Source organism: Chiroxiphia lanceolata, chromosome 12 (genome assembly GCF_009829145.1).
Source record: "Chiroxiphia lanceolata isolate bChiLan1 chromosome 12, bChiLan1.pri, whole genome shotgun sequence".
NCBI classification, from domain to species: Eukaryota; Metazoa; Chordata; class Aves; order Passeriformes; family Pipridae; genus Chiroxiphia; species Chiroxiphia lanceolata.
Window position 1 is genome coordinate 19,181,240 of NC_045648.1, and position 23,461 is coordinate 19,204,700.

The window sequence follows — 23,461 nt, forward strand, 5'->3', positions numbered from 1 at the left end:
TTCAGCTCAACTGATTAAAAACATCCATCAATCACTCTCTTTCACAGGCAACATCCTTGACACCTGTAAAAAGAAGCATCAAAACCTCAGCCAAGGCAAATTCTCACAGTGCCAGCAAAGAAAACACACCCCACACTAGGGGGGAAATGTCTCATTCAGAATTGTTTCTTGAGCAAAAGAACAAACTTAAGCAAAAGAAGAGGGATTCACACAAATCAAATTCCTGCTACTCCCACTTATAACACCCTCCAACTGCGTGGAGTCTTCCTATGAAATCTGTGCTGCCTTGGAAAATGCAAGCACAGGAGAAGTGTTATTTTTCTTTAATATTGTGTTACCAGCTGGCACTGCCAGTGGTCCCTGAGCTGAAAGAATCCAAACCCATGTGTTTTCTGGGCTCTGTAGTTACTGTCATTTAATAATCCTATTGAAATATCACATTTTTTAACAGTTTCCAGGAGATTCCTTGTGTCATTCTTACATGCACAATATTTGAGATGTCTGGAAAAAATCAGGCATGATCAGAAAGACAGATGTAGCTAACATAATAAACCAAGTTACAAAAATCTCAATTCACTTCTTTTTAAATGGAATGACCCATTTCTGAGCCTCCAAGAGCAGAAATGAAGAATAAATAACTTAAGCCAGCGAAGTGAAGGAGTTAGATGGCACAAGGGGTGTTCAGCTCTCCTTCCATCCCTTCCTAAGGCTGCTCTGCTAAAAGGTGTGTGCAGAGGGATCATGATAAATACCTTATTTTGGCACTTTCTCCACTGTGGACAGTGTAGGGGTACAACACACCTTGGACAACTAAATGTGTTTCAAAACTTGCCGAGGGAGCACCGAGTCACAAAAAGTTCCACACATATCATCTCTGATGTACAACAACAAACCCCAAAGATTCTTTTAATATATACACCTAAAAGTTATTGACCATCGAAAGCAAATTTTAACTTCTGACAAAGCATATTAAAAATAGAAGTTTTGGGGGACAAAAAAAAGTCTTCTTGACTTCAGCTAAAATGGTGGAAAGAAAGTGGAGTAGTTTTGTTATGGCAAAGCTTAATGTGTTGAAGTAAAATGTTATTTTCATTAATTCTACAGCAAGATCAATACACTAGTTCTCATCTAAGTTTAAGGCCTAGTCCTCCATTTTAAACCTGTTACCTTAATTCAGCATATAAATTTAATATTGAATCATTTGTCCTCCTGTTGCAGAAAGCTCTAAGTGAACAATTAAGATGCCCAGATGTGTGGTACCCGTGGGGAGGTTTGAACTGTGCATTTCAAACTGCTGCCTGACAAAAGCCAAGTTATAAAGTCAATAAATATTGGGGTTTTTTTTTCCCCTCACCTAAATGCAAGAAGGCATCAGTTGCTCTAAATGTGGAGGGGCTTTATAATCTGCCCCATTTTTCACTTCCCCTACTGTCAAGATCTTAAGGAAATGAAACTGGTGAACTCACAAGACTTGATGCCATCAAGTGGCTCAGAAAATCAGCACCACCACCAACCACTGCTTTTTTATCATCTGCAAGTCATCAGAACTTCTGAAATTCTACAAGAAAACTGTAAATAGTTATTCTTCCACAATGAGCATATTTTGAAAAATCAGCTTATGACTTCACTGTGGTGTGGGCATTTTTAAACACCAATACAGCTTGGACATAAAAATTCAAAAGGACACTGGAAGGGTTTTATTATTACTTTGCAAGGAATATTTAAATCTTATTAACACTTTCACTTCATTTTATTTTCCTTGGTTTTTCATTCTACTTAAAAGAAGACATTTTCCTTCATCAGTAGAAAACATAGACTGGAGCTTAACCTCCCACACACGTCCTTAAAAAAAGGCAATATTTATATGTTCTACACTCCAAAAACGTCACATAATCAGGAATATTACAGAGAAGTAAAATCTGACACCTTATTTCAGTTTTGGCTGCATATTCAACAGGAAATGTTCACAGAGAGACTTCAAATTCCCTGTGTTTTAATTAAAATGTCGTTTCTCACTGAGAAAAATCTGATGGCCAGCAAGTCAAACCCAATACTGGGATCTCTCAAAATAAGTAATTTTATTAATTATAAACATTCCTGTGAATGTTAAGTTCTACTTTGCCATTCTCACAAAAAAAGTGTCAAAGCCATTTTGCAAAAAATGGTTTTGGAAGCCTATTTCTGAGCAGCTAAACAGAAAATGAAGTGGTTAAACTTGGAAATAATGCCCATCACTTGTACCCAGCTCTTAATCAGAACACGAGCTGTGACAATACACCCGACTCTGCAGCTTTTTCAGGTGAAATTAGGAAGCAACAGTTCCAAGAACAACTTTTACCGTGTTACCTGGAATTGCACGAAGTTTCTGTGGTATCCCAGGACACAAAGGAGCCACTGTTGACTCTCTTCTTTTCAGTTCTGAGCACACAGAAATGCAGAGCAACTGCCAGTGCATGGAAACCACTTTGCCTCAGCTGAAGGGATGTGTGCCTCAGCATTCACATCAGCTGCAGGTACTCACCAACAATTCTACATTTAAAATATGTGTTTGTATCAAGTCAGGTCCCATCGTCATGTCAGTAAAACATATAAAGGAATATATAGCTAAAAGTTGGTGACAATTTAAAAGAACAGAACTTTAAATATTTGCACATTATTACTCATACATTAGTTTTATTTGATCAAAACATCTATATTGCACAGTCTCAGAAAAAAAAGTGATAGTTTCAAAAAAAGAACTCCTAAGTCCAATTGTTTTATTTTAAAAACATAGCTAATAATTGTTACCAAAAATAATATGTAAGACAGTTTTCCGATTCCACAGAAGTGAAATGGCACCATCTAGTGACTTATACACGAGAAAGCAAAGTCAGGAAAGTTGTCACTTCTTTTACTTCCTCCCAACACTACGGAGTGAAGTTTGGAAACAATAGCAAAAGGAAATGTAAAAATAAACATGAATGCTGGAACACTTACTATGGAACAAGGACTTGAAAGTCAAGTGTTATGCTCAGGGATTATTTTTGTACCAAACCATTTACCTATTGTCTTTGGTAAATTGAAATATTTCTGGAGGCACATACAATATGAATATAATAGTCCCACTCCACTGGCCCAAATGTCTTCCCAGGAAAGCCAAACGCTTTTTAAGCAATGGCAACGATGGCTTATTAAGGAGTTAATGATAACACACACAGCTGTCAGCATTTATGAATAAAAACTGAGTCCCTTTGGATGCACCTCATTCTTCAGGGATAAAATGAAGTAAGGCAGCATCTCCTTCAATTAATTATCACACATTGTATTTGCACAGGCACCATGATCCTGCACGTTCCCTGGTTCACTTTTCCAGCAGATTGCCTGAAATCTGCCAGCACAGACCATTTCTAAGCTGTTTTTGCAGCACTAAACTTTAGCTGCTTCTGTACAGATTGCATATGTTTTATAAAATCCTCTAGGAATTCACCCACTAGAAAAATACAGACAAAAGCAACATGTTTGCTACGCTTTATATTTTTTCCTTTGTGATTTTCTTAAGGGAATATATATTTAAAAAAACCCTTAGTAATCCTTCTCTCAACACGAAGTCATGTGCCCTCTGCAGGACTGTCGAGGAGGGCTTTTCCTTTCAGAATTGCTACACAAAAATGGAAAGAGTAAAGGAAGTTGTGCAGACGTTTTTCACCAGTTTCCTCTTTCGTTCTTTGCTTTCTGTGTGTATTTAATAAACACAAAGAACAGTTTCTTGCTTTGCTAGAAAAGCTAGGTCTCTAGGAAACCCCACCACTCTACATTTTAAGGGTGTCTCACCCTAAAAAGCCGGACATGTTGACATTACATCATCAGAGAGTTATATTTCTTTACATGCTGAGAGACTGAAAACACTTTGTGAACACCATGACAGTGATCTGTAGCTTTGCTGGCTCCTCACTCATTTATAGCTCCATGGCAGGGTAAAAATAGTACCCATTCCTAATCAAACCAAGATAAATAAGGTTAACTGCTCATTGTAGCAGGGTCACAAGCCACCAGGAAAAGCAGCAGCCAGGAGAGCTGGCACTGCTCCGTGCTGCTGCAACCTTCAGCAAGGGCAAGGGAAAAACCTCAGCAGGAAGATCCCAGAAGAGCAAGATGCTATCAGCTCCTACAGGTATGGACCAGACTCCAAGAACATACGGATAAAATCCTTTCTGGATATTTCTAGGACAGGCACCGGGTCAAACAATTGCATCTACTAACTTGAACAAATGCAGCTGGCCCAGATCAAATTGTTTCTCTCTTTCTGTGAATGACTTCACCACACAGATACCTGGTTTAGCTTCAGCAGAGCACAGAAAGACGTATTTGAGCAGACCTCCCTTCCTCTTTCAAAACTGATTTCAGCCCAAGCTGAAATTTCCTCCTGCAAGAAAGGTTTTCAGCTGACACAGTAGAAGTGGGACTCCTGCAACCAGTCTTTTGAGAACACTTTAACTTTTTACACAAACCTGTACAATTTTCAAAATGTGGGTTTTTTAAAAAACTTCACTTGCAAATACAAGGGATATAATTAATAAAAATTGTCATTTGTTCCAGCAATCACAGATAAAAATGCAGTGGAAGTCCACAAACTCCCATTTGAAATTATGACTTTTCCAATCTCAGCTACAGACACGGTCATGGGAGTGAAACAGCAAATACTTCTGCTAATAAAAATCAGTAAAACAAAGAAAATACAGGTATCTTCCCATTCTAAAATTTTCTATGGATACCCTGAAGAAAAAGGCATGCAAGTAATCCAAAGAGAAAACATGAAAAAATATGCCATTGTAGAAGTAGCTGTAATTTGTCTTAAATTGGTTGCACTAAACTTTTGAAACACAAATATTCAACTCACTGAGTTACACAATTAAAGAGAGATAAACTAAACTGCTCCCTACAATTAAAAGGGTAAAAGATCATTTCTTCTACTTAAAGCCTTATAATAAGGGACTTCACCAATATTTAAGGTTCAGGACACTGTATGTCTCAAAAAAAAAAAATAGCAGGAAATTTCATAGGAAAACTTGATAAATTAATTATAAACTTTGTTTTAAATTCTCTTCCTTTCCAAAAGGTGGCCCTTCCTATGGAAGAAAGTTCAAAGGTTAACTAATAGAGTTAACACTATTAGTTGTCTTTGACCTCCGATTTGCATCATAGAAACAAATTTTAAAATTGTAGTTCATAAGTTTCATTATTTGCTTTAAGACTCCAATTATTCTATTTTCTGTTATTGAAACTAACTCTTGAGAAGTTATGCTGCCACAGGAGAACTGCTGATATCAAATTGTGTTAGCTGTTTGGCCAATATGATTCCATACTTCAGCAATCTTCAGTGAATAAGAATATGACTTACTTCCAGATCTGTTGTAGGTAAACCAGAATAGCTCCTGGAGCAGCACAGAAAACACCACTCCAAAGATGAGCACATTTTTCCACACTGATGCTCAGTGGCTCCCACCAATCTGCACAGCAACAAACCACACAGAGGAGGAAAGCAGGGAGAGCAGCCAGATGAAAGCCCTTGAATCAAAGAGGGGAGGGGAAACCCCAAAAAACTGTTACTCATATTGCATTTTCTACTCGCATTTGAAATTCCTACTGTCTCCACAAGGCAAATAAATTGGTTAGAGATTCACACAGCAAATACCACAAAAGAAGCACATGCTAAAGAAGAGAGCATTTCCCATGGCAAGAAACTGTTTTTTAATTTCAGGAGAAATTTAAACTAGCAATTTCACCTGTGATGTGGACCGGGTGGTTAAAAGCCAGTTAAATAACCCTGCCCATTTATGCAAACTACATTACAAGTGGAAGAGGAAGGACTACCAGAGTGTAAGAAAACACAGAAAAGCAGGGCCAGCTTCTAAAAGGACCTCTGGTTACGTGTGTTTTCTGAGGTTTTTATAAAGGTTCTTGGGAATACCTGTGGGACACCCCGGTGGGACACCCCGGTCACCCCGCAGGGCACAGACCGAGCTCCCCCTCAGCCCCGGCAGCGCTGCCGGCCGTGCCCTTCCCTGTGACCCAGCAGTGGGAGCTCCCTCGGGAACGCCCCGGGAGTGCCCGAACCTCAGTGACCGCCACATGAAAATCCCTGTGTTTTCCCCCAGGCACAGCCCTCACGGGCACAGCCCTCCCGGGCACCGCCAGCACCGCCCCAGGGGTGACCGAGGCCGCGGCACACGGCGCTGGGCACATCCGTGGCCATCGAGGATCGCTGAGGGGAGCCCGGGCCGAGCTCCCGGAGCAGATGTTCCACAGCCCCCTCAGCCCTCGCCGGGGCCGGGGGGGACCCGCGGGGCGGCCCCGCAAGGAGCGTCTGAGGAGAGGCCGGGGCGGGAGCTGCGGGCGCCATCTCAGGAAGGCGCGGCCCGGAGCGCCCTCAGCACGGCCGCCTTTGCGGGGCTTCCCGGCGCCGGGTGTGCGGCTGTCGCCGGGATGCGGGGAGGGCGCGGGAGGGCTGAGGGGTCTCGCTAATCCCCCCGGGATGGCTGAGGCTTCTCGCTGATTCCCCCCAAGGAGGGCTGAGGGGTCTCACTGATTTCCCCCAGGAGGGCTGAGGGATCTCGCAGATCCCCCCAGGAGGGCAGAGGGGTCTCGCAGATCTCCCCAGGAGAGCAGAAGGGTCTCACAGATCCCCCGGTGAGGGCTGAGGGATCTCGCTGATCTCTCAGCATGGACACAGAGCAGGTAAAGGGCTCCAGGGTTTGTTCCTCCCCTCAGACAGATAGAGTAGCCCCAGCGGTCCCTAATTTCAAGTACACTTACCAGTGCTGTTCAGGAAAGCTACACACAAACAGTATTTAAGACACATGCGTTGCCTTTTCCCTCTGTGTTTTATTGGTTCAGCGCATAAATGTGAGGTTTACAAAGTCATTGCGTTTCGGGTGAGGAAGCTCAGAAGCAGCGTTTGGCAGCGTTAGACACGGACAGAACTCATTCAGCCTTCCTGGAGAAGTTCTGTCCTTCATCTAGAACACATACCAGAGCTAGTTAGTTCCTATGGTGCCTGGAGAGAGAAAAAAAAATAAGTATAATAAGGATCAACATGAAAAAAATTAAACATTCAACTTTTCTTTGGAGATGAGCACACTGCATACGAAAGTGTGCACTGAGAAGTGCCAGCACGGCAGCCCTCAATCTCACCAGCTTCTGGCCCAGGCGTGTCACAGCAGCATCACCTCTTTGTGCTGCTCTGCTAAGGTGTTAAACCAAGGCAGAAAGGTCAGGGAGCACGAGGGTAACGTGCCCCTGAGAAATCAAACCCAGTTTTGAAACAAGTCCATCCATCTGAGACACCAGTGCCCACCATGAGGCCCTGGGACACCGGTCAGGGCTGTGCCAGGGACACACCTTTGCAGTGGTGGCACAAGCAGAAAAAGTAACACGGGCAGCAAGTCATCTCAGTCATCCACTCAAGGAAGGTATTTAAGACTAAGTAGGGTGAAATTAGTGAATGTTTACAGAGTTCTTGGTCACTTTGAAGGCAGTACAATGTATTCAGTAGCAGAGTTTAAGCTACGCACATTTTCCACAATTCATTAAACCTGTTTATTCCTCAGATGGGAAAAATGTTCATATCCTGTTCTAAACTTTCAACTTTATTTCACAAATTGGATTAACAATATGTACTGAATGTATGCTCACAGAAGTTTGTGGAGCATTTGTTCAGCAGCTTACTGCTGATGTGCTCTGCCGAAGACAGTAAAACATTTTTGAAGCATCTCCAACACATCCAAAAGTGCTACAACGTTTCAGTACGTTTTGTATTCCATGCCATGCCCTTTCTTTAAACCTCCAGATGGCAAGAATAACCTCGTACAAGATAAAAGCTGTACTTCTGTATCTCTTGAAGATTAGAATCTTTCTAAAGAAAAAGTATTTTGAAATCTTGTATTGATGACTTTGGTATAATTCAAGAACTCTAAAGAGCCAAGCTGGCAAAAGAGTAATTTATGCAACAGGCCATTTAAAGCTGGATACATTTGACATGCGTACCAACAACTTGCCTCTGATCCACAAGTGTGCAGTATTTGTATCATAATTGCTAGTCTGCAACCAAAAATAGACCCAGGAACTGTAATAAATCACCATTTTTATGTAGGGTAAGTATGCCTGCTATTTCCTTTTAACAAATGCAGAATGCAAATGTACTTAAAATGTCACTAACGACTGTGAGAACCTAAGGACTGCTGAGCATCTGAACCCAGTTCAGATCAAGCAAGATAATGTTTAAACAACTGGTCCTAACGCAGCAAACTTGTCTGCCTGAAGCAGTCTGAAAACAACAACCAACCCAACCAAACCCAAGGAATAGTAAGCTGTAACAAGAATGTAACTCCAGCTTTTTGCTGCTTAGGGTAAAGAGAAAACACATCCTTTTAGCTAAATACAGCTTATTAAAGGAATGTGCAGGAAGAACACATTTTAAAAACTCCTTGTCACCCACATGTTTCCCACTCATTCCTCAGGGTGCCCACTTGGATGTCTCAGATACTACTCTGCTTTTGTCTTGGGCAGACAAAACCATTCCTTCCTTAGGTTTGCTGATTTTTGTACCAATTATAGCTACTGCCAAACCACAGTAATTTTACTAACAGCTAGCAAGTATTTGTCAAATCCCTCAATATTCAGTATTGAGGGAAGCTGGACAACAATATTTGCTGTATTGATTCACAATACTTGTGCCTCGGGGTACTTCACAGTCATACCCTTCACACAGTGCTGATTTAAAGCAACATCAAAAAAGAAAATGTTAACAGCTTAGTTCAGTAGATAATTCTTAATCGAACTGGAGATTGTGTCTCATGTTACCTTTGTGGTCACTGCTCAGAAGTGACTTTTAAAGGGTATTTCATGACACTAAACGTCTGGAAAAATGGTTTCTTATGAAACTGAAGGTCATCAAAATAATAGATTTAAGCAATCGCTACAGGAATAAAGGATTTTTCAGGACAACTCTAAAGAACAGTCAAGTTTAGAAAAAAGCAAAGCCATACAAACCCCCCTGAGGTTTATCACTAGTTGAACCAAGCTTTACAGACGCAGCTCAGCTGGACACCTTTCCACAACGAAGGTATCAAAAGTGGGGTGGAGATGCCAACTGGACAAAAACTACGTGGAATATTTCATGCAAAATACTCCAAGTGCTTTTCATTACGTAACTTTTATTTGAGACACACGTTGTAAAAAAGTTCACATGAAATAATAAAACTATTGGACTATGAAGGTTTTTTTAGGGGATGGGTTTGGGTTTTTTTGTCTATATACATCAATACACAATTAATGGTTAGGTTTATAAGTTAACCACATGACAAGTTCACTTTTATCTGCAGGAGCTTTTCACATTACACCTTTATATCAGAGGTAAAATGTGCTTAAAAACACACAGTAGAACACTTCTATTTCAAAATTAAGCATTTTCTCAAGGACTATACTTTTTATTCTCAATTTAGTGGCTATATAGCATTAAAATAACAGTAATTGAAGTTTTATTTGCAAAAATGTCCGTAAGGCCATAGGAATGCACTAAAATAGTTAAATTCACCAGGAACAAGAAAAATCAGTGTAAATCCTGCTTTTTTGGAAGAAAGAAATACGTTTTTTATTTATAAGAATGAGAATGGTATAAGCAGGTCAGTGAATGGAGGAGAAAAAAGACCTATTATCACCTACAGACCAATCCTTAACAAGTTTAACATTGCAAAAATTCCATTACATTAACAGATAACCAAATAACAGATGCATTTTCACAAATAACACATTTAGGCATTTTACATATTATTCATGTACTTTCAAATCGTTATGCATTCACAATAGTTTAATGTGATATGTACATTCAAGACTCCTTTATTCACTTGTGAGAATGATCCACGAAATTCACTTGACTTCAGCAGACGAGTATGGGAAAGGTACTTTTACAACGGGAAATACTTTCTGGAAAAAGAACTACAGGTCTGAAAGGTCACTCAGCACTTTTAAGACTGTCCCCAAACAGAAAAGTGAGCGGCATTAAGTTTCATGAGTGGTTTAAGCTTTAGCAATAATAGAACTCCCAGACAATAAGTACATAAAATATTCTATATACACTCAACAAAAACCTCTTGTGCATGTTTTGCCGAGCACAGACCGAAAGCTAAAATTGCAAAGCACTGAGACCAGTTTGTTTTGCATTTGGCTTTTTTTTAAAACCATTTAGAAAAAATGTTGGCCAAAGATATAGTGCACAGACATGGGGCTGAGGGAAAGATTTCCTAAAACTCCAAAGCACAAGCAGCATTTTTGTTTTACTGAAATCCACCAAACAATGTCTGCTTTCCTGAAAGGTTAATGGCAATTTCTGCAACAAAACAGAAATACATTTGCTGCTTAATGAGTAATAATTATATGACTTTCATTCCAGTGGGCATTAGAGTACTGACTAGTTGACTGAGGTATAGTTAAGAGTCCTTCAAAACTTAAGATTATATAGTCTTGAGCAAAGCAGCAACAGAGACTGCACAGAACAATCATGGTGATATCAGAAAAGCCTGGAATAGCCAGCATCTGATGCACAGGCACAACATCCCATCATCAGCACCCACTTTCCAAAGGCAAACCCAGCTCAAATATCCCAGTCCAGCAGAGCTGCCCCCGTGCCAAGGGACAGCACGTTCCTCCACGCCTGGCAGGGCAGACTGGACACAGGAAGGTCTACACTGACCCAAAGTGAGCACACTGATAAAGTGCAGCCACTCAGCCATTTAATACTGCTGGAGAAGTGGGGTGGGGGCAAAAACACAAAGAAAGCAAGCTGCATTTTACCTTATCCATAAGACCACATGAAATTAGAATTCTTCAGTTTCAGCAGATGACAACAAAATTGCATTAAATTCTTCTACAAATAGAAAAAGATGAACTGTACATGAACAATAAGCAAAGTGAAATATTTACTGCAGTACTTTCTCATGCATAAAGTGAATTTCCTATGGTCTTACCTCACATTTATGTACAGTTTAGCACAGCTAAATGTAAGAAAATAGCAAGTTTTTTTCTCCCTCCCACCCTCCCCCATACAGAGCAGATACCCCAATTCGCTGCTGCTTCAAGAAGCACTTCATAGACTCTACTACTTACAGGCTCTTTCAAAGGGAAGTTCATGGAGACTAATAATTGAATAAACATTTAACCACACAGCGAAGACAGGAAAAAACAATACAAAGCATTCTGTAAACAGTGCCAAACACAGAACATGTCAGTTTTGGTTTGCAGACAACCCCTGAGATAAAAATCAAAGTATTACGACACCAAATAAGTCAGAGGTAAATTACTGAAAATAAACAACATTCATAATTGGTGTCACAACACTTTCTGTATAGAAGCACTTTTTTAACCATACAGAAAACATAACTGCTTTAGCCTGTCCAAGAAAAACATCAAGGGTAGACAACAGAGCAGTTAGGGTTGCTTTGCTTTTCCACTAAACCTCGTTGCCATGAAAGTTTCTCTGTTCTAGTGCAGCAACAGCAGTTTATGAGATCCACCATCTAGTTCCAATAACTACCTCTAGCAAACTACACGTGGGGACAGGTCAATAACCACTCAGAACTTCATGGAACCAGCTACTAACGTTAAACCTTTTCAAATCAAATGCTTTAAATCTAATCCTACTGGCCTGTTCGCTTCCAAAATATTCAGGACAGACCCAGAGATGACAAATCCAGTACCTGACAGAACAAAATGAAGTGGTTATCGGTGGAAACGACCAACTCACTGTTTACAACTCCAGCCAAGAAGTGAAGCAAAAGCAGACGCTGACTTTGACAGTGACAGAACACACCTATCCCCCAACAGCAACCAGGCTGGACACAAACTGGGACTTAAAGCTTACAATGGTCCACGTTTGGCACACCAACAGAACTAAAGCACCTGTTTTAATTGCTCATCGAGGAAATTTTTCCAGAAGACAATAAAAAAAGTAGTAGAACAAAGACTAGGTTATACAATGCTCAGTTGAGTAAAAAAGGCAACTATGTTTCACCTCTGCTTCTAACAGTCTAGGTCACTGTACCAGTGATGAAAAAATAACTGCTCGAGCAGACCAGACACACATTCAGCATTAACTGCAGAACCAGGAGTGTGTTATAGCCCTAATGCCACGGCTTCCCCGGGCCAAAGCTGGGTACACTTCAGCCACCGCCCAGGAAGCTGGGTTTGGACACCTCTGTTGCCAAGGGTCGGTCATTACAGACGTTAACGAACTATTCAGAGTTACAGTAGAAATGGAAGTCACCTTTAGAAGCAGTCATTTCTGAACAAGTGAATCCAAAAGAGGTTACTCAAGACTCATGCATTCAGCTTCCACAAGCCACTTAAGTGATAGCGATGAGGCCAATTTGTGAGGATGATTTCAACTCCAGAGTGTAATTCCTCATCAGAAACACAAAAAGGTGCAGTTCGAGCTAACAAAGGGAAGTTAAGTGAGGAAAGACGCTGTGTTTATTCAAATAACTGAAAGGTGCATCTGTGAATCAAACAGTGACTGGCAATTCAGAACACAACTTTGCTAAGTCTGGTAAAGAGAGAAAAGCAACATACTACATTCAGAACAGAAGCCACAGCTTCTGCATGAACAGATTTGTGCATCTAAGAGAACAAAATCCATAGAAATTGCTAAATGCCAATTGTTACAGTAATTCTCATCACTAGAGCGACAACATCCATACTGCATGGCCACAAGTATACAGCATAGAGATAATGGAAGTGAGACAATTTTTCCCCTGGCTCTTCTGCTCGAAAATAAATTTGTTTAAAAACAGAAAGAAAACCCTGCACAAATCTGTTAAGAATTTACTTACAAGTCAAACTGTGCAAATACAAATGTAAGATTGTGCTGTAACAGGCAGTAAGAGGCCAATATGGATGTGCAAAGTTAAAAGAAACATAGCAGCTTTTGCAACAGGCAATAAAACAGAAAGTAAAAAAGGAAAACAGGTTAACTCTTGCATTTGTGTCTCCACTTCATAGCTTCCATATCTGAGAAAGAAAGCCTGACAGGTCAATAGGCTTAGTGAGCAAAATCCACTTGGTATTTTGTGTATCGCAGTCTACGTTCAATGGAGCTCTCAGCAGCAGCTTGGTGGTATTATTTCTGAGGCTTTGTGACCCTGTGCTTTCAAAGAAGCAGAAAAGGTTCTAAGTGTGCTGCAGTCTATCATTAGAAGTTCATCAAAGTAGCGTGCATCGAAAGAAGCTGCTCTTCTTAGATCGATTTTCTGTTATTTTTACTGGCCCACCTGCCCCCGATGAACTGTTGTCATTCTGAAAGAGAAAAGAACACCAACATCATAAAATGTAGAAAACAATATGTCCAGCTTTCCTATTTTCCCTCCCCACTTCCCCCCCTTGCAAGGCAATAAGCAGAGCAGAGGGTTGTTGCAACTTGAGCTCCTCAGTCACACAGACTCTGTCACTCACTGGATAAAACTGTCTATTGTAAAAATAACATTTCCCTAACAATCCAGAGCTCAAGTATTAGCTACAGAAGAGACTGTGTAACAAAGCAAGGATCCCACTACTCCATTTCAGAACACATCAGTTCCAGGCTGCCCGACGTTAATGCTCATGTAAAACAAGGACCAGTTCTGCACTGATGTGTAATACAGTGTGAGAAATCACTGTTTGCTCAGATTTGATCTAGCAACTACTGTAATCCCCAGGAGATTTTGGCAGGGCTGCTACTCAGCCAGCTATTAGAGCTGTGCTCTCAGTGGATGTAGTTTGTATGCTAATTGGAAATACAAACCATTTTTCTGTTGAGCTTTGTCATAATGTCCCGTGCAAGTGTGAAAAACGCCTGGTGAGGAGTGGAAATAAAGAAAAAACAAACAAGAGTTAGTCCCAAGATACATTAAAGACATGGTAGATTTGGAACAACCAGACATATGAACAGTACAGTGTTCTGCAGGCCACTAATGGCACTTAAAGCTGCAAGACACTCTCTATACAATATCTGCAAACTTAAAACCTCAATAAACATGCTTGAGAAGAAAAAAACTTTCTATTATGAGACTAAATTCTACCAATCTTTGAAGCAATTGAACAGACTTTCCCTTTGCATACCTCTGGAGGGGGAAAGAAAAATCAGCTGAAGAGAAGGCTGCACATACCAACACTCTTTCTATTCCCCCCCAGCTTAACTGTGCATCACAACTAGAAACACAGAGAGGTTTGAGGATGGATGCCTGGGAATTCCCAGTAAGGTCACCTTGTGTCTGTCCTCCAAAACCTTTGCTCCTGGGCTATCTCTAAGGTTATTTAAGCTTCCAATACACTGTTATTTAAAAAACCCTCAAAACACCCCCCCCCCCCATAAATAATGACTCTGGCAAATCTCAGCATCCCAGATTTCAAACTATGAAGGAGCAAAATATCTTCTGTAGCAGAATAATTCTACAGTTCTCCAGAAGCAGGGAAAAGCAAGACATAAGGGTATCTGGAGACTTTCACAATCCAAGGACAGTTCCAGAATGTAAAGAGTGTAATCACTTCCCCTCTCATTGTGTTCAGAACATATCCAAAGAGAGACACTCATTTAATGCAAATAACTCACAATAAATAAATTAATAAATTCATTTCTGACCTCTGAACATCACAATTGCATAATTTCCCACAAATGAAGCATTTGGTGGAAAGTAGACTAAATCATCAGTGATTGCCAAATGCCTACACCAGCTACATTTTTTAATGCTTTTTTCACTATTCATGCGACAATTTAAAAAAATATTCAGGCAGCCAAATCATTTGGAGTAAACACAAACCACTGCTGTGCATTTAATGACCTGCAGGAGCTCAAATGAAACTGCAGGTGTGTCATGAAAGGCCAAGTTGACCCTCCAGAGGAACTCAAGCAGAAGATGGGTACTTTTTATCAGGAGACTAAACTATCCACCACCACTGGTATTGCTCCCACTTCCAGTGCCTGCTGTGGGAACCACAAGGACACTGAAACGGGGTCCAACACTGCTCCAGATGCAGCACCACACAAACCTGTCCCTTCTAACTATCCTGGATAACAACCACCATCCTGCAATCACAAAAAACATGCTTGGCTGGCATGACAGCCCTCCTGTTGCTTTAAAGTGACAATGGCTTCAGTTTGTAGTTAATTTGTCAGCTGCATGATCAGAGTTAAGCACATGTTTGGAGGACTTTCAAAGGGTATCCCACAGAAAGGTTTGAAATTATTAGGTACAGGAACAACACTTAAGAACAAGTCTACCTTACTGGATGAATAAATCTTAATGTAACTGCCTTCAGATATAACTATTTTTTGTCCACACTGCATACAGTTAAGATACTCCCCCTTCTCTCCCCAAGATGACACAAGTGATTTATAGTAAGATAGACTGGACTTGAGCCAACTCTTCCTTCCAATTCCATTTCCTTATGCTCTTACAAATAGGGATCGTCTGTTTTTAGCACAGAATTTATTTGCAGGAAACAAATTACAAATCTCTAGACAGTATTGTAAGTCTTCTTCCTCCTCTAACATCAGCTTATGACCTGGTGTTCCAGGTTAACACACAAATTTTCAGTCTCATCTGCACAGCACATATTTAGTAGTAACCTGAGGGCTCTTTATCCTGAAAGTAAAGAATCCTGAATCCAATTTCCTGCACAAAGCACTGCTCTAAAATTACACCTATTCCTTGTCCAAAAGGACTTGAAATTTAAGTAGCAAGGCACAGACATCTAAAGCAATTGTTTGCTACAGTAATAGCAAACCACTGTGTTGTCACCCATTTAAAAAACAATTCCAGATATTACCAGAAAACAAGAAACAGTTGGATTATAACAGAGGTTCTCTAAACATAAGAAGCTTGGTGACCCAGGAGCACAGCAGGGACTTCAGGTGCCAGATGAGGTCAGAAAGTCCAGCAGATGACCAAACAGACCCCCCAGCAGGAATTCAAAAAACATCTGAGCATAACACCCATCTCTTACCTCTTCCACGTTTATGCTGGATTTTGCACTTGTCTCCAAAAATTTGATTCCATAATCAATTGCTAACTGGAAGAGAGGTTAAAGTGTTTCAGCGGTTTTGAGGTTCCTTTGTAAAAGAAATGTTTCACATAGATTCCTAACAGAACAGATGCTGCAGCAAGCTTTAAAAACAAAACCAAGCACTGCTTTTCTCTTGCAATAAGATTAAAGCTACTGAACAATTAGACAAAATATTAGAAGAGGCCACACACCATCATATAAAGTCAAAACAAACAAACAAAACCCAGATTGATTTCTCACAAAAAGACTTACTTGGGCTCTAAAAGAACATTAAGGCAGAACCTTTATTGATATGGATTTATGGGCCAGATAATCATACATAATCATGCCCTCAGCTCTGTTACTACCAACTACACAACTTCAGCTGCACACGTGAGAGATTTCACAGGATTCTTACTCACCTGTTTGTTCTGCAGAACAACTAATTACTTAAGCTTTAGTAACAGCACTCATGACAAGAGTAAGTAATTCACCCCCATGGTGAATTGAGTAGAACATGATCAAACTACACACAAAATTTATGTTGAGATCTCAAATACTTCACGCTATAGCAAAGGCCAACATTCTTAGCAGGATCTTGCCTTCAAGACAACAGTACCATGAAGTTTATTTAAACCTGAAAACAGTCAAGTGCTATTCCAAGACAAAACCCCCAAACCTGGCATCCTGTAAGCTTCTGAAATGACAGATTTGAGACCTGTTATGTCTCATTTGCTTAAAACACACCAGACATCCAGGAGCTAAAATCCTAAGGGAAGTAGGTTTCTGAATGGGGTAAAGTCATCAAATCTTACCTTCTCCCCTTTTTCTTTTGAGACTTGTCTTTTTTCATTCATATCACACTTGTTACCCAGGATCATTCTTTCTACATCTGAAGAGGCATGCTGAGAGAAGGAAAAGGAACCTCTCAGAAACAAAGTGCATCGTGGTTTAAAAGAAACTTTTGCGTCCAACTCCTCCACCACTATTTTATTTTAAAGAAATTATCGAATGTCAAGGCATTACTGAGAGAGACTGATTTTTGAAACAAGCAATTAAAATATTAAAGTAGGTTGGAATAAATACTCCTAGATTACATTACAGATCAAATCTGTGCCATGAGCTCTGTACCAGGTTGCACATGTGCACAGGCATTTGGCTATTCTGGAAACAGAACTGTACACACTTTACTTCCAAGTGGTGCTTGGACATCTGGGGGATTTGGTTGGAGTATCATTATGGAATGTATTTGTATTTTTTAAATAGATTATTAGTAAAAGGCTCTTTAAAATAATAATCACTTCAGCAAGAGAACTTCTTTAGCCCAGTCACTCTCGCATGAAATGGCTCACTAATACAGGAATTTTAAGAGCCAAAGAAAATACTACAGAAAAGCCCATGGATTTTATGTTTAAGAAAAACAAACAGTAAGATTCTATTACCCAATTACAGCTTCACTAAAATTACGATTTCTCCTCTAAGTTCAGAAGGACCTATCCCTACCTGGCAGCGTGTCCCATCAAAGAATTTACAATGAGTCAGCAGGAAGGAAGCTCACCCCAGAGCAAAGGAAAAACTCAAAACTCCCCAATCAGACACACAGAACACAGTGAGAACTGAAATCAGAGATCTCTCTCATCATCTAAGTGACAGGTGGACACCTTGAGATCCTGCTCCTTCCCATTCCTTAGACACACCCAAAGTATAAAAAGGACAGTAAAAGTCATACAGTAAGAGCAGTTTTGAAACACCTTGTGCTTACTTTTCAAACTTCAGTTTTCAACCTTCTATCCTTAAATGAACAAAACAATATTTGCCCCGTTAGCAACCACTGCTGCATTCATTGCACAGTAAATTGGCCATAAATGTTGGCTACTATAATGAGAGTGAAAAATTACTCATTATTTGTCCCAGGGAAATTCTAAGATGGAACGAAGCACTTACCTCCTCTATATTTCTTATCCAGTTTTTTATGTTGTCAAAAGACTTTTCATTTGTGATGTCATACACCAGCATAATTCCCTAAATAAAATTAGGAAAATCTAGTTAGATGAGCTAGCACTATTGGCTGACTTTTGATCTATGCTGTAGGTTTAATTATATTTGCAAAGAAATTCAACATAAGACTTAATTCACCTATAATCCTTTCTCAAGGCATTATGCCATGGTCGGGAACTTACCCCAAATATTACTACTTAACATCTTTTGCCACTGTTCACACAAAGCAGTAAGACCATGTAACAGCAGCACAGCTTGTAATCAGCAAGTTTTAACAGTGCTCCAACATAAAGTATCTCAAATCACAGCATTAAGAGCATTACGAGCACTTGTAGCACAAGTTATTTGACTTCAAGTCATTCCCAATGGAGAAAAAAGTAACAGTAGCTGTTGCAGGTGATTGTATTTCTAGCCCAGATTTTGCATTCTTTACTGGCTGAAGGAAAAGCAATTCAGTGAGACACACTTTTAATATTAAAATAATTCATTATCCATTTTTCACACACTTCAAATGTTTAAAGGGGTTGACTGCATTAAAAAAAACCCAACACCAAACCTGTCTGATTAAAGCTTGGCAACTTCATTATAATCTGCTGAAATGTTAATTGTATGAAAAAAGACAATAGGGCTTGAAGTTTCATCACAAAAACAGGCCTAGACAAAGTACCAGCAGGCTTAAGAAAGGAAAAACAAACAAAAAAAACCCCAACCAAACCACAAACTTCACTCCCCATATCTCAAGCCACAATTATCCAGTCCTGCAGTTGCAGACTTACAGGATACAACCTTAAGAAGAGCAAACCAGTTCCACCAGTTGTGTTTGGCTACTGTGAGGGGGACACTCACCATGGCTCCTCTGTAGTAGGCCGTGGTGATGGTGCGGAATCTCTCCTGGCCTGCTGTATCCCTGCAGTTCAGGGGGAAAAGGTATTTGGTTTACACTCATCTGGACTCAGAGGTGTCTTTTTAAACAGAGTAACAGTGCTACCCCAGAAATACTCACCTGCTGCTGCCAGGACACTCAGTCTCTACTCACCCCCCAGGCAGGGAGTGGGAGGTTATCACTCCCCTGTGCCTTGGTGAGTACAACCAGGTACCAAAGTATCAGAGATTACATTTTATTAGGCTGCATATTTTAATTTACAGCTGTGCAGTTAATATTTTTCCTCCACAGGGAACAGCTAAAAGCACATTTCAGAGGACAGCTCTGGACAAAATGGGAAGTTGCTGAAATGCTTGCATGTGAACAGGCCATTTCCTGTGCTCCTGAAGCAGAACCACCCCGAGAGCAAGCCAGAGGAAAGCACAAACCTCATGGACAGTCAATGAATTAAAGGTATGAAACTTCTGGGACTCTGAAGCTCAAAAGCTCTGAAGTATTCTTCTCTAAATGAACACAATATTCACTGCAAACTTAAATTCCTTTGGAATACTTACCATATTTGCAGCTTGATTTTCTTTCCATCTAATTCTATTGTTCTGATCTTAAAGTCGATTCCTGCCAGAGAAAGAGATACTCTTCAGTCCTGCAGTTAATGCCAAGGTTTCCTTTTGGCAATTTGGTCAGAGCACACTCAGTCAAAAGAATCATTCTGAAGTCGTCCCCCCTTGCACACCCTGGGGAGTGCTCAGAGCACACAGAGCTTTTCAGCTGCACCCAACACGGCCAGGACAAGTTATTCTGCACAACAAAGCCAGACTAAACTCACCCTCACTACCAGCTGGCCAAGACTATTAGAGAAGATTTGATCTCCAAACCCTTCCACCAATAAGGTCACCAGTTTGAACATGTATTTTTCCCGACCTTTTGAGCAGCCCCTGCAGTCAATTCCCTGTCATTTCCCTGGTACCTCTAAGTTAAAATCCATGGTGACCCCTGAGTTCCTTCTCAAAGCCAGCATCTGCTTCTGAAAACTGATGTTTAATGCAGTCTAATCAGACATCACAGTAAATGGTAAAACAACACAGCAGACAAGTCTTACAGGTAGGTACTGAAGGTGGCTGAAGTACATCATGAATGGGACTTTTTCAAGAACTTAGGATTTTCTAGGAAGCTCTGAAAGGTCTCAATCAAAGGCACCAAATTCTCTCCTTTTCCCCCTTACACTTCCACATGGTACCAAGGTACCCATCAGTTCTCAGATCAATTTTCAAGACAGATTTTAAACCATGGGCAAAAAAAAATTTAAAAAAAATTAATTTAGAGGGGCTTAATAATGTCTTTTAAAAGTTTAGAGGAGTGAAATGGATCTATGAATAAAACATAAGATTTCCAACCAGACTAGCCTTTATTAACTACTTTAACTTTTGCATCTCTAAACCTAATAACATAGGTCAAATTGAGGCTATCCAAGTCTCACTATGTGACTGACAGATTTTTGGGCAGCCAACCCCATGTACCCTCCAAAATAATCTGTTTTGAAACTAATGGCCCATTTTCTCTTCACTGAATCTTAAACAGTTACTTGATATTTAGTTGTAGTTAGATAGGGGTGGGGCTGAGTTATTTTGTTTATTTAATTTCTTCTTTCTTAAGATGCAAATTAACTGACAATTATCAAGAGTACCTTAATGGGAAAAAATGCTGTTTCTAGCTTCAAGTCATCCATCACTTAAACAGGAAGCTATGGGATTTTTTAATATACCACAGTAGAATCTGAATATGAAATATGGACATTCATTACCTATTTGACTTCCCTTCTTCTCACATGCATTATTACTGGTTTAATATACTGAAAATACCAAGTTTCAGCCACTTAATCTTAATGTGCTCTGGATACGTAGTTCAGCTCATTAGTTAGAATACAAATTATGAGAAGAAATATCACATCAGCACTTTAACAGCACATGAAATTAATTGCACTAATTTAAAATGCTATGACTACTGCTCCAATTGCAATTTCCCAAGATTCACTAGTAGATTTACAGCTAAAAAGATCTTCCATTAATTCCCACTTTTCTAAAAATTACGAGAATTATGCATATTTTCTTGAAATCCCTATTATATTGTAACAGAAGTTTGGCAAGTTTGTTTTATTTTACAATGGACAGAATTTTCCTTCTCTTGTAAAGATTTTTCTCCTAACTAGGTGCAATCACAGCTGCTGAAGTCTCAGGTAATTGTATTGAGGTCTGAAAACAAATAACCTTCGCTCTGAATAGATTTTGTTTTGCCCTCAAAGGTTATAAAGCACAATCAGGGATTTCTCTGCAAAGGGAATTGTACCGTGGCAACAGCAAATTAAATCAGTTTTAAAAGCTCGTTTGTGTCTAGGCCTGAAGCTTCTGTGTAACAACAACCAGGAAAACCAGGTTCAGAGACTACTGTGGTTTAGAGATAATTCTGCCTGTGCTGTGAACTCCTGAAGCTCAGACACAGCAGCACAAGCAGTGACAGACTCCTGGAGGGATGGTTTTCCGAGGAGACTCCCAGCTGCAGTGTGAGCTCCCCATGAGCACCAGTCCATGTCTTGCACAGACTGGTTTCTTGCAGTTACTCATTTCCCTTGCACTGCCAAAATGATTTATACAACCATTCCTTTCACCACTTCTAAAACGCAGGATCTCCACAAAATGCATCTTCTCCCATCATAGGATTTCTAGTATGAACTTCACCAGAATTCTTAAAGGTGAATTCCAAAGCTAAAAGAAGAATCTAAAGGGAAAGGCCACAAGTACCTCTGTTATGACACTACCATGTTTAACAAATGCAACTTTTTAGAGGCTAAAATGAACTAGAAACTGATGTTTCTTTTGTGCTTTCAGTTCAGTGTCAGGAAGTGGTGAGCTGCACACATTTGTAGAGCAAGGCTGGCGACGTGCTACCACTTCCTGCCAAGTGCACTTGCACGGCCACGAGCTGGTTACAGCTACATTTACAGCATGTAAAACCCTCCAAAACTACAGCATTTCAGCAGTAATGCTGGACTGAAAATTTCCTTTATTAATTCTTTTGTACACACTGGGATACAAAAGTTTGAAGTTACTCGAGTCTAATAAAGAGGAGTCCTTTGATTACAAAGGATCACACAGCTTGCAGCTTTAAAATGCAACATGGAATGGAGAAGAAGCCCAGAAACATCTGGATGTCCATCTGAAGCTAAGTTTTAGAAGCTTTCAGAAAACACACACTCAGATTAATTCTTACAGTGCAAATGCTAACAGGATAATTATTTTTAACTGCTCAAGTGCAGTTGTCACACAAAGGTGTGACACACTGGTGCCCATCAGTAAACACAGATCAGAGTGACACAGGAGCATTTGCTGCAGGAATCACAAACTTGCAGACTGCAAGGATGAGGTCCAAGTTGCAATCTGTGTATTAGCTAGGACTGTAATTGCTTGTACTTCCCTTGCAGCATGGGGTAAAAGTAGCTGAAGGCTTATCATTCTTCAAAATCCTCTCCAGATCCTGCTGACTATAGGCCAGGGATCCATCCTCACTCCTCACTTTACTGAGGGTATTTTCTTCTACAGCTTCCAATAAAACTCTGTCAAAGAATACACTGGCAGAGAAATCTGCACACCAAAATTCAGTGTCACTAGTGCCACACAAGGACTTCTATGGAAAACCACGGGAGCTGCACGTTGCTGTATTTACCCTGCACTGCTGGGCACAGCCAAGGAAATTCAGGCTGTGCCACTGTTCAGTGCCACACAGCCAAGGGTCAGAGGCCAGGGGGACTGGCCTCACCAAGGCCTCTTTGGGCTTAAGCCAAAAAGTCATGTCCATCTCACACTCCAAAAGCTCTTCTGCCACCATTTCTCCCACCACTCCACTCCCTAGAGACATATTCCTTCCTATTCCAACCCATCTGGGCAGCTTTGACCCATAATTAAGCTGCAGTGCATTAATTTTAGAGAGATATTGTGAAACGTTGCAAAGAGCTCACAACACTACAACACTAAACATCCTGAATGTACAGGACACTTCCAAAGGCTCCTTTTCCAGCTCCAGTCCCGACGGTTTCCTACCATGACCCTCAACAAAACCGGCCTGACGCAATTCCTGCAGGAATGGGAGGACAAGCTGAGCAGGGAGGCTGAAACAGTTGGTTTTGTTACTTTAGTTTTTAGAACAGAGGCTTACTCAGGGCATCACTGTTACTCTTTTGTTCTGCCCTCACCCCGATTTTAACCCTGTAGCCATCAGGGCCAATATCTCAGGCTCTGCAGTGCTACAGTATCTGTTCCAGCCAGGACTCCACTACAACTTTCCCCTACACAGAACCACTGTCTGGACTAAGAGGTTGGCTGGTTTATTCTTTTCAACAAAACTCCTGTTGCAGAAAATGCTGCAGCACAAAGAAACCAAAGAAACCAAACCCAAGTATTCTGGCTGGAGCAAGTCAGCTGTTACAGCAGCACCAGCAAATACTTCCTGAAGGTAAAGGTTTCTCTGGTCTTCAGACTGCTC

The 23,461-nt window shown here is 40.5% G+C and overlaps 1 protein-coding gene across 6 annotated transcripts in view; it reads right to left on the reverse strand.

The window, feature by feature from the left end:
* Window positions 1–10: 10 nt before the first annotated feature.
* Window positions 11–23,461, reverse strand: part of RAB8B (RAB8B, member RAS oncogene family) — a 34,701-nt gene continuing 11,250 nt past the window's right edge. The window contains exons 2-10 of one of the 6 annotated variants that reach the window (XM_032699676.1): window positions 19,483–19,543; window positions 18,892–18,952; window positions 17,992–18,069; window positions 16,863–16,952; window positions 16,009–16,074; window positions 13,808–13,858; window positions 13,299–13,323; window positions 10,828–10,900; window positions 6,842–7,033 (exon numbers count right to left, since the gene is read on the reverse strand). In XM_032699676.1, the coding sequence (XP_032555567.1) occupies window positions 10,851–10,900; window positions 13,299–13,323; window positions 13,808–13,858; window positions 16,009–16,074; window positions 16,863–16,952; window positions 17,992–18,069; window positions 18,892–18,952; window positions 19,483–19,543 (482 nt within the window). In that variant the 3' untranslated portion in view covers window positions 6,842–7,033; window positions 10,828–10,850. Of the gene's footprint in view, window positions 64–6,841; window positions 7,034–8,053; window positions 8,077–9,171; window positions 13,324–13,807; window positions 13,859–16,008; window positions 16,075–16,862; window positions 16,953–17,991; window positions 18,070–18,891; window positions 18,953–19,482; window positions 19,544–23,461 lie in introns of those variants that run through there. The other 5 variants (XM_032699677.1, XM_032699679.1, XM_032699680.1 and 2 more) reach the window with 5 other exon arrangements.